The sequence below is a fragment of the Plectropomus leopardus genome, chromosome 17 (genome assembly GCF_026936395.1).
Source record: "Plectropomus leopardus strain MGB_pleo_1.0 chromosome 17, ASM2693639v1, whole genome shotgun sequence".
Classification (NCBI taxonomy): domain Eukaryota; kingdom Metazoa; phylum Chordata; class Actinopteri; order Perciformes; family Serranidae; genus Plectropomus; species Plectropomus leopardus.
In genome coordinates, this window is record NC_142192.1 from 22929002 (window position 1) to 22945142 (window position 16141).

The 16141-nt window shown below is 40.6% G+C and overlaps 1 protein-coding gene across 10 annotated transcripts in view; it reads right to left on the minus strand.

Moving 5' to 3' along the window:
- The window catches only part of LOC121957467 (sodium bicarbonate cotransporter 3-like), a 56179-nt gene that overhangs the window by 25578 nt on the left and 14460 nt on the right, over nt 1-16141 (minus strand). For 6 of the 10 annotated variants that reach the window (XM_088090583.1, XM_088090581.1, XM_088090587.1 and 3 more), the window contains exons 2-7: nt 10910-10991; nt 9074-9223; nt 5829-5967; nt 4874-5034; nt 3830-4018; nt 2420-2803 (exon numbers count right to left, since the gene is read on the minus strand). In XM_088090583.1, coding sequence (XP_087946709.1) covers nt 2420-2803; nt 3830-4018; nt 4874-5034; nt 5829-5967; nt 9074-9223; nt 10910-10991 — 1105 coding nt within the window. The remainder of the gene's footprint in view (nt 1-2419; nt 2804-3829; nt 4019-4873; nt 5035-5828; nt 5968-9073; nt 9224-10909; nt 10992-16141) is intronic. The other 4 variants (XM_088090586.1, XM_042506043.2, XM_088090585.1 and 1 more) reach the window with 2 other exon arrangements.

Consider the following 16141-nt stretch of genomic DNA (forward strand, 5'->3'; position numbering starts at 1 on the left):
GGAGAACATATAAATCAGTGAATCATTGACGTGAATTATTTTGTTACTTGTTTTAACCTGTAAGCCAGGCTATCACTCATCCAGACAAATTATTCTAAAAATGACACATTAAGGGAATTTGTCTTAACACTATATCTCTGTTCAATACACAGTTAGAGATAGTTAAGATTGTAAACTGCTCTGTTGTACAATATTGATTTGAAATGGCTACAGTGTTATTAAACTGTGATAATGAAGGCTTAAAACCCCCTTTAATAACCCACACAGTGATGTCAAGATGCTTGCTTCTTGGGAAATACTGTATATTTTCCTTGAAGGGAGTACAATTACAGAAGCTCTCCAGCTATAATAAGACCACCCCAACCTTTCAGACTCAGCTTCCACCAAGTGATCACTGGTTCTAATGACCCATACTTTGAAGCTGTTCCCAGAGGGGGACAAACACAGACATGCACACTGAAATGCAAACACAGTCTAATAATAAACTGACCAGACTTGCTTTGGGAAGAACAAGAAGTCACTGGGTGCCAATATGACGGTACATACAGTACCAATACTCCCACCCTGGTCTTATATTTAGCCATGCTGCTGGCACCCTCACCCTCACTAAACTTAATCGGGTAAAAGAATGTTTATACTTTTGATGAGGAGGAAGAATATGGTGCCAACTGATGCAATGGGAAAAGCACAAGTTGCATGACATTTACATCTGTGTGTGCTCAAAATGGGGCGGTCACCTAAGGATAAGACATGTACTACGTTAGCTGCTGCATAATAACAAACAGATAGGGATGTCCCAAGCCTATATCAGAGTCTGTGTCTGACACTGAAAGATTGATAGTATCAGTGATTACAAAACAATCCATTTTAGTCCCCTTTATTAAAATAAATTGTCACCTGAATAGGAAAGTTATAAAAAAGGCCCGGGGCACTCTGCATGAACACAAGGAAATTATTCCAAACGCAATGTTGTAAGTGAGTGAACAACAAGCAGCATGAAAAAAAAGCAGCCAGTAGTTCCAATTACAGCACCATAACACTCAAATTGCATAGGAGTGTTTATACGTTGTGTTCATTTTAGGATAAAGAGTGCCCAAGGGATGACATTTTTCTGTAGGCCAATGCAGATGTTAGCTTTGCCCTGGTTCCCTCATCAAAAATGCTATTGGATTTTTCCATTGGATTTTGGATTATTGCAGAAAATAAGATCTGTGGCAAACAATATTTTTGACACTTACACATTTGGTTCAGCAAGGTAATCTTCATGAGCGAACACAACTTTTAGGATTTTAGGAGCCTAAATGCAATCTCCAGAGGCTATAAACGAATTACATCACAGCAGCATGATTTAACGTAACCACCACATCAAGTCTGTAAAGCTGTGTTTAGCGTGGCTCAGCGTGATGACGTTCTGTAGTCTCATTTAGTCATTTGTTAGCAGCTGCTTGTTTAAAGACACATTAAAGCATCAAAGTTCCTGAATGGGGTATTTACAGACATATTTTAAGCTGTAGAACAAAATGTGAAAGTCCCTTGCATTAACTACCAATCTTATTTCAGGCTTCTAACCAAAAACCCATTCAAAAAACACATTGACTTTGATACGAGGGAACCGGAGGTGCTGAAATGATAACTTATTTCCCGAGTTTTAGGACTTATTACTGTGGCACTCTACAGACATGCTTTGCGAATCCCATCTGTAGCTTATTGTCACTACAGATCCATATTGACACTCCTCTCTATTTATATCATACAAAACACTAAAGGAAACCTTTTAAAATTTTGTAGGAAATTATACTAGGGAAGTGGTGATGTAAGTTGTAATGTAGGTCTCTTTGAGGTTAAGTTTGTACTGTATCTATCTAACAATAGTTTAGACTAAATTAAAAAGAAAACACGATCAGGACATCCCTTCTGGTCTTACATGACACACCTTGACTGATGATAAAGAGATGGGGAAGATGGCTAAACATGGGAATAAAACATCACATGATGCAGTGATGGGGGAAAGACAGATAGAAGGAAGCCATGCAACCACAATGAAGGAGGTGTTAATAAGGACGGGACCAAGCAAGGCATATATGTTGAGGAAAGTCTTAAAAATGTGAAAGGAGATAGAGAGAAGTTTGAATGGCAAAAAGAAGTATAGAGAGTTCAGAGAGAAGAAAGAGGGGTTGGTGGAATAGATAGAAACAGAGAGGAGAGTGGAGCAAGAATCATGAGGCGGAGAGGAGAGTGGTGTCAAAAACTTTGTGGATAAATACAGGAGGAGGAGCATCCTAGCGAGTGAGCCCTTGCTGTGGATTACTGATGAGATGGCCGCAGGACTGGAAGTTAACAGGAAGCAGAGCTTTCATGCTAGTGCTAGTGTTCTCTGTTCAAGCCGTGACTCACACTGGCAGGCTACACAGATATTTGCCTTCTAAGGGCAGCAGCTCGAGGCCCTGGGATGCCGAGGATGCTCGTCGGCTGAGTTCTGGTGATGGTGCGTCTTCTTCTGCAGAGTGCGGTGGGTCGTCATCCTCGGGAGGCGATACCACCACTTCGGGGATGCCTTGAGGGCCGGCGCCTGCGCCATAGGTGCGTGGCGGGCTTTGGGAGGAGCGCCGGAAGACAGAGGGGGTATTTTGAGGGGTGGTGAGGAATGGGGTGCCTGGGGCTGACCCAGTGTTGGAGGAAGAAGAGGGTAGGAGATGGTTGAGCAGGACGGAGACTCTGGACTCTCGTCTCTGGGAGAGGTTGGAGACAGAGGAGGCTGCCCCTGGCTTGTGGAGAGAGAGACGTGAAGAGGACAGGCCCTCTCCTAACAGAGGAGACAATGGCAAAAAAGGGAAGAGGAGGAGGGAGAGAGAAGAGGAGGGAAAGGAGGGAAAGGAGGAAAAAGGAATAAGGGATGGAGCAGAGAGGAAAAACATATGAAGTAGGAGTACATCACAGAGGTGGTATCTGGAAGAGACACAGCCAGAAGGGGTGGGCAGCAAGAGCGTGGCAGAGGTGTAGTTAGAGAGATTCGTGCTTGCGTAAACATGAGCGAAAGCGAGGTTGTGTGCAGGAGACACTAAGAATGATTCAGTGAGGCGTGTAGGAGGGTCTGCAGGGGCCAAACAACTCCTCTCATTCAACTCCGAACAAACCAGTCACACATCATGACTGAGGTAAGGCAAAACTTTGAAGTTCAGAGAGGTTTTCATGCAGGAGAGGATGAGTTAGAACAATGTCAGTGCACTGTAAGCAAACGTGTGCTCTAACCGCAACAAACCACTCATAAATCCTGCACAGTACATATTCATATGGCAAGAGACATAGATCTTTCACACCACAAGTACTACCATCACCAACCAGTAATGTGACATATATAATTTTGACATTTCAGGTTTCATGGTATGGAAATGCAAGCCCAACAAGAACCACAGGCACAGAAGTGGAGAATGTGATATTTCTCTCATTCTTAAAACCTCAGATCATAAAAATGCACACCATACATTAACATCACTGCAGCCATGCCTAGTTAGAAAACACACAATGCTGACTCTGGTTGCAGGTTAAGCAATATTTCCCGAGTGTTGCCCTATGGAGTGAAAACAATCAGTAATCCAATACCCCAAGCCAGGCCAGCCATACAGGTTAGCACAGTCAGTAGCACCCAGATTTCTGTTTCACTGTTGGGGCCGACTGCTTCGATATAAATCATTCTCTAGATTTACTCACTTTTACCATCCACCTTGTACGATGGCATTGAGGGATTTGAACAGTGGAGGTTTTAGGAACAGTTCCCCAGTGGTCGAAAATATGGAGGAAAAAGAAATGCGAGTGCATCGCAGAATCTCACCATTTTTTTCAAGCAAGAGTGGGTCAGAATGTTTCTTGCCTATGTCAGCAATGGAGCGCACCAGAGGAATGCGATTGCTGAGCTTTCTCTCATTCTGGTGGTGGTGTTTCTTCAGCATGGCTTCCCGCACCTTGTCCCGCAGATCCTCCTTCAGCTGTCCTGATGCCACCATGCTGTCTATCACCATGTCTGAGGTGTACAGAGGCAGGGACAGAAACACACAGAAAGAAAAGAGTTATAAGCCTTTATATCACACTTTTATCCGCTACAAAATAAATACAATACAATAATATAAATATGTCACAAATCTTCAAACAGGGTTCCTACGGATTAAGGCAAGATATATTTAATGCTTTTAAAGACTTTTTAATGCCACTCATGATAGATTTTAGGACCAATCTTACAATAAGAAAAATTGGAGAAAAAATATTAACAGAACTGACAATTATGAGGAGTGAGGAACAATTTTGAAAGGCACATTAGGGGCGACTAGGAAGAAAATTGCCACTGCCAGATTAACAATTTTGCCGAAATTTTTATTTCATCATAAAACATTTTAATCTTTCGGCCGTGACGAGGAAATAACAAAACTAGGACATACCTGCTGTTTGTTTGCTTTCATTTGGGGTTTTTTTTTGGTGATTATGTGTTTCTTACTCTCAAATAACATCTTTTATTTTCGGTGTTTGATTTTTAGGTATCATCTTCACGTGCTGCCCCATCAGCATAAGCACAGTGTGCCACAGTAATGATCATCTGTGTGAAACCATGCACGCTGTATATAATAACATGGACTAAAAGAAGCTTCAGTGCAAATAATATGCATACTTGATTTTCAGTTTCAGCCTTACATGCAACGTGGTAAGAAAAAACAATTCAGAAAATCCTGCTTCCCATGTCTTAGCATTTAAGGCTTCTGATATATTGATTTAAGACTTTTTACTACAAATTAAGCCTTAATTTTAAAATAATGTGTTCGATGCCTTTTAAGACTTTTTTAGGATCTGTAGGAACCCTGTTAAAACATGATTTCAATATGTATACCTGCAATTTCCTCGATACTGTTGGCCCTCATATCCAGCATGACTGTGCCATTGAGTATGCAGCTCCGTAGTTCAAATAAGCTGTGTAGTGACAATGTAGCCACATAGGGCTTACTCCACCTCTCCCCACCGTCTTCCACATCCTCTTCAAACTTCAACCATCTGTATACAAACAAGAGGTACACAAAACACATAGACCCAACAATTTACTTGAATCCACAAATTATTATTAAAGTCCCACTCCATTCAAAAATATGCTTTTCTTCTGTTTATATCCCCTAAAATGTATGACATGGACTTTCCTGTATTGTATCTGTAGTGTTTTCACATTCCCTTACTGAAGGGGGCGATGTCTTCGCACTTCCCTAAAATCCAGTTCCAAACACAAGCTGGGGAAGCTAGATTAGGTACGTTACTCATACGAAAGCCAATTGCAGTCTAATACAAGAAAAACATATTAACAGGAAAATTGATTTTGAGACAAACCCAGCAAAAAAAACTACAAGCCTGCAAGCTAACAAATGACATAAACAAATGAGAGATGCTACCTAAACTAGTATCAGTTATCAGTCTGATTAAGTACTAATAATCAGTATCAGCCCTAAAAAACCACTCAGTTGACCCCTAAGGTAAACCACATTGAAGTTTTTGGCCTACAGTGGAGAATGAGCCTAGTCTGTGTCTCTTCAGATCTCATATAGAGACCAACAAATTTACTGTAAATGAAGTCACCAAGGCTAATAGCTTTGGGTAATAGCTGTGATCACAATAGCTAATCAGGGTTTCCAGTGAACTCCCAATAATGTCATTCTATGATTATGCTCCAAAGCTATCACATACAAACACCAAGAGATCTGGAATTATTCAGCTCAGAGGCATTAAAGGCCACTGGTAGTTCTGTGTTGCTGTCACATTTCGTGGACGTCATGGCGTTCACCCCTCAAGTTTCTTCTGACCTGGCAGTCTCCTTCCATTCAGTGGCGCTGCCATCTCTGAAAGAAAGCTCGTCCATCTCAGTGAAGAGGTCATGGGGGACGTGCTCAAGGTCATCGTCTTCTGTACCCAGGATGAACTGGACCCGCTGAGATGGTGTGTCTGGACAGAGAGTGGGCAAGGGCCAAAAGTCAAATTAATAATATTTACAATAATAACAGTGAAATTCTCCAGACAGTATTTATCACACTCTGTGGAGCTGTTGTTTTTATTTCTGAGTGGGTTCCTGTTTAATTTTTTAACACATGCAAATATACACTGATGATGTGATTCATACCTTGCAAAAGGTTTTAAACGTTTCCACTGATCTACAGGTGGCTGCAATGTGCCAAGATATGCAGCAATGTGCCAGCAAAGGCAGGGGAGAAGAAGACTGCAAGCTAGTAAACATGGCTTTAAATAATGCACATTTCAAAATGTGCTCCAAATCTACTTTGAAAAATGAAGATGGAGATGTATTGTGTTCATTAGATCACATTGTGCCATAATACACTTTTGCATTTCTGAGAGTGTGAAACATAACTTTTTTCCATTTACAAGAAAACAGGGCACCTTTAAGTGGATGTCTTATTCTTAAACACATTTTCGCAAGAGTTTCCCCTTTAGTGTCAGACTATTCTGTGAGTTCAGCCATAGAGCGTGACAAAATGCCTTGAAGAAGCAAAAATTCAATCGGAGCTTAATAGATGGTAGCATGATGAAACAGAATTATTTTGGGTCTGTTTGAGAAAATGTGTTGGCAACTACACTGTTGCCTTCCCAAGCTGGGGAGAATACTTTTTAGGTACAGTGAGACCGGCACATCACGAACTGCTTTTCATTATACTACATAAGAGGGAATACAGCTGCTGGCTTGATGCTGAGAAACTGTGCAAGATAGCCTAATGAAAACCTGAATGCTTTCCAGCAATTTTCTTTTCATGTCTGATTGAATTAGAGAGCAGATATCAGGACATCTGGAACCGGAGAGAAAACGGAAATAGATATGGCAGATTACAAGACTACATGCCACGGGGAGGCAGATATGGAGTGACTGGAAACAAAAAAAGGGAGAGTTATTTTCTGTTCACACATGGGTACATGGTGTGGTGGTCTGGTGTGTATCATGAACACATGAGTTCACTTAATATGGCTTTTGTTGCTGCTTAACATTATTGCACTCCTAAACCTCAGCATTAAGACAGTCTACCCTTTGATATTTTTTTCTGGGTCAATTACTCATGTTACTGACCCTTATAAACCTTTAAAGATTTTTTGCTATTCATCTCTAGAGAAGAAAGCAAGACACATGATGACAGATGGTTTATTTAACTCTCTGTGTGTGTGTGTGTGTGTGTGTGTGTGTGTGTGTGTTAGAGACTCTGCACGAGCTGGACATGTGATGAAATTTTTAGGCACCAGCACGAGGTATGAAACTGTGTACATGAGTAAGGTGCTGATCTAGAATATTCATCCTATAAACTGGGATGCTGTGTGCCCTCAGTCAGTGCTGTCATGACAACAGGACCAATACTGTCCTGTTTAGTGTCATAAAGGTCTATTAAACCCTCACATACCCTTTTTCCAGACAAAGAACAAGCTAAACCCGACATGACGTCTTTATCTCCTTAGCAACAGGTTGAGGAGTTTGAGTCGTGAGATAGATAATTGATCTGTCGATCCAGTCAGAGCTAGGGTTGCCAAAATAATCTATAATTAGTATTGAATACAATACTCATTTGCAACAGTATCGATACCAGCAGTGCCCTCTATGCCTCCTCACTGATACGCAACTACACACACAGCACAGCTGCAGACAGGCAGGCTCACAGCTCCTCCCTTCACTAGCAGCTTTTTACATTTTTCCAATGGTATTGAGCATCCAGTTAGAAATTCTAGCATCCTGACAACTTGATGGATGAGAGGAGCAGAGACAAGTTAAAGCACACTTTTAGACTCTGTGCAATCAATAGTTAAATTTTACTTAAACTGCAACTTCAACTGCTCCTTCTGTGACTAGAGTACATTCTGCGCTCCAAGAGTGTGGTGTAACAAATAGATAAACAGTCCAGCTCCAACAAATAAATGAATGTGTGGGAAAACCTGCTGTCCACTTTTTTCTTTTTCTGGTATGTCACATTTTAAAGTGAGCCGGAAAACAGGATTAGCATGGAGACCAATTAAAATGTTATGGTGGTTATTTCTATCAATGTCTCTGACTTAATCAGTGTCTCGCTCTCAAACTTTGTGACCAAATTTTGAACGATGTATGAGCACTGTTTGGACGGAGGTAGAAGATGTAGCGGCCCATCATTGCATCCTACTAGCAAAGAGGCTAAAATCAGCACATCCACCCAGGGGTTGTTTTTCCCATCACTGCCAACTGGAGATGACGGGAGCCGGAGCTGATATACTCCTGTGACTACTAACAAGTCATTTGTCCCAGAAATGAATGCCTTTATGACCTTTCCCATCAATTAAATATAAAAGCCAGATGTTTGTTGTGCAGAGGGAAAGGTGCTATAGAGTTCAAAGCATTATTTGGTTGCTTATGTGTCTTGCAGTTGAGGTGATGCAGCAAGTTCTCTCACAAAAGCACGCACACATCACTTAAAATGTCATAGCCTTCAATCAGTGTCAGCGGCTGGTTCCCGGTGGCCTTTTCTGCCTTTTAGAGCTAAATGTTTTATTCAGAACTATTTGAAAGGCGGGGAAACACAAAAGGCTTAAACAGAGTGGTGCTATAACCTGAAAATCTATGCATTGTTAGAGGGAGGTCTGCTTCCCTCAATTTTCCTTTCACTGCCAACCAAGCTTTTAAGCTTTTTATTTGTGATGGAATTCAAGATGTTTTGTGGCATTGTTACTGCATTAAAAGTCCACCACCATGGCCATCAGAGAGTGGTTTATCACTTAACTAGCTTTATAACTATTTGCAAAGAATCAGTTTATGAATGCAGCACAAAAATCCCACCAATTAAAAGAATTAGAAAAGCATGATCTATCTATTGTGGATTGAAAGGGTCTCTGTTTCTTGTCTGAGGCGAGTCTGTGGGTGCATGAATAAACACAGTTGAAGGCTCTAAAAACTATATTATCAGCCAGGTACTGTGTGATGGGACACAGGTATGAAGGGAGAGAGACTTGGAGAGAGAAATGATAGTAAAAGGGGCTTTCAGGTTTGGTACTAAATGGGGGCATTAAGACATTAAGGATGAGTGTTTCCAACCATAGGTTGGGGATTCCCTGCCATCGTCCTTCCCCTCTTCAGAGTCTTTCTCTTTCTTCTTTCGGTGGTGTTTGTGTCCTCGGTGGCGATGCCTCCGTTTGCTCTCCCTTCCAAGAGGAACGTGGACGCCTACATACACTGCTCTGTGGCCTGGGGACAAGATAAGTGCAACACCAATTCAGACACTTTTTCCCATACGCCCACTTTCACACAAATTAGCAAAGGAAACATGAGGAAAGAGAGTAAAGCATAACGTAATAAAGGTCAAACAACAAAACAGTTCACAATTTCAGTATGACACAAAGTTACTCAGAATATCATTAAAAACATGGTAAAGAATTCTATGTTGAAATCAAACTGTTTTATAATTCAGGGTTCCTACAGCTCAAGGAAAGTTAGTTTCAGACTTTTTAATACTTTTTTAACCCAACTCAGAATGGACTAATTTTACAATAGCACAAAATTAGATTAATAATTAATAGATTAATGAATGCCTTTTAAGACTTAAGAAGGATTGGCAGGAACCCTGTATTTCTGCTCCTTTGGTAGAACATGTTACTAGCCTCCTGTCTTTTCTTGACCCGCACACACAGCAGATTTCTGCCTCTGTTAGCAGGCAAAGCTAATAATTTGTAGTATTAAGTATTCAGTAATAAGTCAGATTCTTCCCAGGTGGACAATAATAGGATGAAATTCGAAATGCAATGGATTAAATTCAATTAGTACAAGGCTAGGTTGAACTGACTGTTTAGGCCTACAATAACATTTTTCACAATACCAGTCATTTACAACTGAAGTAAAAGACACACAAACATTTCAGGCAGAATGACAGAGGACTACTTTCCATTTCTTTTGAGTGCTCTAGATATTCTACATGAAGGAAACCAGAGTACAACATTTAACTTTTTCACCTCTCTGCATTCTCCCAAATGTTTTATCTACTTCCCCTCATTATGGTTACTGCCACACAGGAACCGTGTTCTGAAATGCGAACGCCCTATTTTTGCCCTACATTCTCTGCCAATACTCATTTTTCACAGATGAGTCATCTCTCTTTGATTTGAGAGGGAACCCAGGAGGAATGAAACCAAGATGCAGCACTCAGAGGAAGGCAGAAGTGACACACACGAGCTGAGCAGATGGAGAGAAAAACAGAGACAGAGAAAGAGAAAGAGGGAAAGAGGAAGGGAAAGAAAGAAACAGGAGGTGAAAGAGGATGGAGTGAAAAAACCCCAGCTTAGCTGGACGGAAAGCAGAGTGCTGTAGGGTGTCACAAAACGAGAGAATGGGATAGAGACATTATTGAATAGAGGATGGAGGATATGAAGTGTGGTGGACACATAAAGAAAGAGCAGTATGCTGAGGGAAGACAGAGGGACAAATAGCAAACACCTGAGGGAGATATTAAGGTGGTAATAGCATCTGTGGTGCGGCTACACCTGAGCTGCATTGACACTTCATTAGATGTTAGACTCCATCTAGTGATGATCCAAATCCGATGCCTGAACTTGCGCATCAGCTGACAGCAAACTAATGATCCAAGCCATTGTGCTAAATCTCAAAAACAATAAAATCCCATCCTAAGGGACCAAAGCGTCTTAAGTCTACTTAGCCTGGTGAGTCACACTTAAAGTGATCAGCAACAAGTTAATGAATGAAAATAAAATAAAGCATTGGTTTAACAGAAATAGAAAAGGCAACATAATCTTGCTGAGGTTTCAGCTTTATGCCCTCTGGTTTGATTATCACCCTTTTCATCAATTGAAAAAAAAAATCACATAGACAAATGAACACATGAACACACAAATCATCCAGTCTGGGTGGCTTTAAACTTACTTTCCAAATCTTCCTTTTCATAGTTTGTGTGAGTGGTGAAGCTGGTCTTCCCATGGTCAACTATTGCCTCCTCATCTAGACCCTGAGAATGACAGGAGGGAGAGAGACAGAAGAAATATGAGTATCATGTGCACATTGATTTTTTGGCTTATATAATATTATAACAATTATATATACAATTACATACATTATATAGAGACATATTTCTACAGCTCACTGAACATGAAAAGTATTGGTCTTGGGGAAATACCAGTGGATGAGAAAGATCAGGACATAAAAACCTTTGAGAACATTTCTTCCTTGCATTTTGCTAATAACACAGCAGATACACACAGACATTCAATAAGATGTTTTATCACCAGAATGGAGCAAAATGTTAGAAACAATGACAGACTGAAACTAGAAAAGTGCACTCAGTAGAGTGCAAATCTTTGCCAGGCAATCGCCAGAACTGATAGCAGCTACTCAAGATAATACATGCGGCACAGCTGCACCCAGTGGAATTGTCCTTACCAGCTCCTTCACAGTCAAGATGGCAGCAAAGATAACAAAATGATTTTTTTCCCAATCTGATATTTTTCAAAACTTAAGTGAATCATACCATATCGAGGAAGGAATTCATCCACTGACCCTCCTGTTAAAAATATGACCAAACAAAAAGAAAGCGTTTATTTATTTATTTTATTAAAGTGTGTTGTTTATTGCCTGAGCCATTTGTCGTAAATGCTTTTTGCTTTGTCATTTTTATGAGGACTTGAGTCAGCAGCAAATGATGGTATAAAACAGTCAATAAAACAAGTTTTGCAACAATTGTGAATCATCGCAACCATGAGAGATCCTTGAGCATACAGTCATAGGGGGGCGATCACACCAAGATGCATCTCGCTGAGCACAACCGCTTCAAAAACGCCTTGGAAGTGCATCTGAAAATCAGCTGGGAGCACCTGTGGAGCAGGGCCGCGTACGTATACTGCTTGTGTGCACACTGCGTGCATATACTGCATGCGCCTGGCCTGAAGTGACATAAATGAGTGGTGCGACTCTGCTTTGAGTGGAAAAGATGAAAACATTTAAACTTTTTATGTGTGCCCAAAAACTGCCAGGAAAAACGCATCATGCAGCAGCAAGAGAGGAATGCCCAACAGGCATGCTGTACCATAAGGAAACAATGGTTTTGCTAGCGACGTTTCTCTAGCGACACTTTCCTAGCAACACATTTTGGTGTGATGATGGGACCTATAAATGTGCATACAAAATGTTAGTCTATGTGGTCCAGTAGTTTGTGAAATTGGCTGCAAACATTATTCCTAGCATAGATGATAAATATGAAGAATCAGCTTTAGTATCTATTTGAAGAACTCTAATAGACTGTCGTCACAAAGGAATAAGCTAGATGTCTGAGTTGGTGAGAATGTCAGAAACTAGGAGGGCAGAAAAAGGACCCTGATTCTATCAGACAACAGTTTTTTCAGATAGTGTTGGCACTAAGCCAAGTATATTGACCAAGATTGGCTTGGCTGTGATCAGACTGGTGGGAACACAGCATGGAGAGTCTACATTTCCTCCAAATATGTTAAGCACCTGTTGATTACAATACCAAATGACCATAGCTCCATAGCTCTGGCTTTATGTGTGGGAGTAAAGCAAACAAAGCACTTTGGTTTCACAGATGGCCAACACCGACAGCCCATTTTCACACCACAGTGAAGAGCAACGACTCAAACCATGATCTGGAAGAAAATATAATTAAGTGTACTTCATGATTAGACTGATAAACCATTTCTTGGTTGAGTCCAGAACACAATAAAATACTCTGACAAACAGGTTAGATTTGGCAGATGTGATAACAGCATAGTTTATCAACTACACTAACCTCTGCTGGGTTTCTTTAAACAACTTGTTCTGTATGATGCAGCATGATATCATTAACATCTCAAGAGGGTTTATATATGTGCCGTTTCTCATACTAATTAGTCAGTAGTGGAAAACAAATTCGTTGTTATGGTCCATGCCATAAAAGGTCGAGTTTCATAGCAACACTGATAGGCTGGTTACACTCATTAAAAAGAGAGGTTACGACCTCAGAGAAAATAATTAGCCTGATATCAATCTCACAGAAACATCAAGAGATAGAAAGATCCAATTAGAGGAGACATAAAGCTGTCAGGATAGATGGTAGCAAAGGTGCATATTATTAATATTCTTTATCAAATTATAATGCCTTAGAAACAATAATTACTGCAACAAAACACATGCAGCGAATTACTATATTTGTGAGGACACTCATCCCTCAACCCCACACTGCAGTCTTAAAAATCAGCAGTACATGCTCAAAGGGATACTTCAGATTATGTGGATTGAGATTGTACGGGTTTCTTATCTATACTCTACACATGACATACAGAATATGACGGTCGGTTTGGAGGTTTTTCCAGTTTGGAGAAGCAGAAAAGAACCCACATCAAGAAAGTCAAGCAATGTACTGCAAAATGTATTTCAGCCACCTTGAGAAAGTCCATTCTGACGGGGTAGCAGTTGATGGCTTAAGTTCCCCATCTATGCTCTTGTCAGAGTCAACAGACTCTTTGAAAACAACGGGAAAAAAACAGTCTAGCGACTCATTGAACACAGGAGCTGCTGATCTATTGCATTATTGATCGGTTAGCTTGTGTTATTGCATGACTTTGGTGAATCCGAAGTCATCCCTTTAAAGGCCGATGTTTAGCAATATCTTGGGCTGCATCACAGTATAACAGTATACCAGGGTATTTAGAAATCCCAAATGTATGTTTTTCAATATTGTCATAAATACAGGCACTGCTATTTTTATTAAACTCATTGTATGTAGTGCACAGCACGCACCACCAGAGCTCAGTCTCCAATCTTTAATGGTGGAACAGGAAGCTTAGCTGAAAGACACCCTGACACCTAGTGCTGGAAGAAAAGTTACAGCTGGCGGCCAGGACGGAAGACAGAGCCTGTGGGGAATAACAGCATGGTTTTTTTTTTTTTACATCTAACTTGGTAAATTAGGGATTTATTTTGACCAAACAAAACTGGTGATTGTTGAAACAGTGGACTTACTAAATAGATTACCACCAAGAGTAACCAAGACAGTTTAGATGACTTATTTTGTTTCTGTCGAGTCTGAACGAAGTGTGTTTTATGAGTTAATGAGGCAATTAAGCCTCATCAGTCTTCTGTGACCAAGAGAAAGTTGAATTCAAAGGGGTACAGTTGTATATTTCTGGTTGATAAGGAAAATTCATGTTAGAATATTACTTTTAACATTTTGTACTTTTCGCTGTGTATTTATTAGTTTGAAAAGCTGAGAGTAAGTAGGAGGGGTTGGTAGTGCACACTTATATCATCATATACTGTATTTCCTGGTAAAATTTCAGTAAGTTATGAAAAATGAGCTAGCCTAGTTTAAACTTAAACAGATTTTTTTAAGGTGGTTAAAATACATTTTGTTGCAGACCCCTTCATAGCAGTACTTTGCTAATCTTCCATGTTGGACTCCTGCCTGCTTCTCTAAATTGGGGGTGTGCCGACGGAAATCTATTGTATGTGATACATCGACTATGAATAAGTACCTCATACAACACAACTTCAAAGGATCTGCACCATCCGTTTAACCTTAAACATTTAAACTAAAGTTAGCCCAATCTTAACTCTAACCTTTAAACTACACTTAACTTGGTTCAGTTTGAAACTCAAAACTGGTTCTCAGACAGAAGTGTAAGCCACACACAGACAGACAAAAACCAGATTGTCTGCTCCTCAAGTGCCAGAGAATTTAAGTTAGCCACAGAGACACAACCATCTCCAATTACTGTTTCATGTGTGGCCAAAACGGAAATAAAATTGCTGGGAGAAGTCACTGTGGGTCCCCTATTAGAATAAAGCTACTGATATCAATGTCACCCAAGGCCACAAAAATAATGACGTACCAGAATCTCTTGGCTTCTTCTCATCTAATTACACCATACCCCTGCTACCACCATAACTAGCACCCCAATCAACAAACAAACACATGAAATGTCAAATCACTCCAATCAAAAACATATGTGACACACTGCCAGGCCACCCTTGTGAGAAATGACAATTTCGCACCTCTAAGGAACTTAATACGTCCAGCTGTTCTCCAAGACCACACAGAGAGAATCACTAGAAGTCAGGCCAGCGTGGCTTTATGATCTGTGTGTCCTTTCAACCAGGCATAGTGTATTGTGAGCATGAAGGAAAAGCTTATTTTAGAAACACATTCATATAGCGTCATAAACACCAAAGGCTGGCAGTGAGCTTATGTTGGCTCAAATCACCAGGCTGATAAGAACAGGCTGAAACAGGGATATATGATAGTACATTTGTGACATCCAGGCTTGTAGTTTTGATCCTGTCTTATAGTTTCTTTAAGTCCAGTCTATTTGCCAGCTTATGATTCAATACAGATTGGGTAAGGCTGCAGAATACTGTTTATGAAACTAAAAATGAATTTCTTCATATTTCAACTGAGTTCAAAGTGATCAAAGATATCCACTTTTTTATAACACGATCAGACATCGCATGTCAACAACTACAAATGCACCGCTCTCCTGGCTTGTGCACCAACACGTTCAACACAACACAATCCCCAATTGGATGATCCTTTGAATCCTTATAGCCAATCACAGAGAAGCACTGCTGCTTAGCAGGGGAGTGTGGAAACAAAAGGTGATGATGACAGCCACATGATGAAAAGATACATGATACATGGATGATATCAGGGCCTTGTGTGTCTGCCACAACATGCAGTCATTTCCACTTGCCACACTAAGGTTTTATTCTGACAGAAAGCACATACTCTATGACCTTCTGCTTTCCCCGTTTGATTGCTGGCTTACTACTGCGAATATGTCTTCAATGACATTCAGGTTTCCACACATATATTACCATAATCATTCCCCTGTTTGAACCCCACCTACGATGAGTGATGCCATCTGTGATTGTGTCTGTGTGCGTTTGTAAGCCTGTATGTACGTGTGTGTGTGTGTGTGTGTGTGTGTGTGTGTGTGTGTGTGCCTGCGTGCATGTGCGCATGTTTCTCAGTTGCAAGTGGATTTGCATGATAATGAGCAGTGTTGCTCTCTGACAGTGCCTTGATGAGGAGCAGTAATAATTCAGCTGCAGGGAGAAGAGCAGCAAGAAGAAATTAATCTCTCTCTAGTAACTGGAGTTCATCCCCCCCAC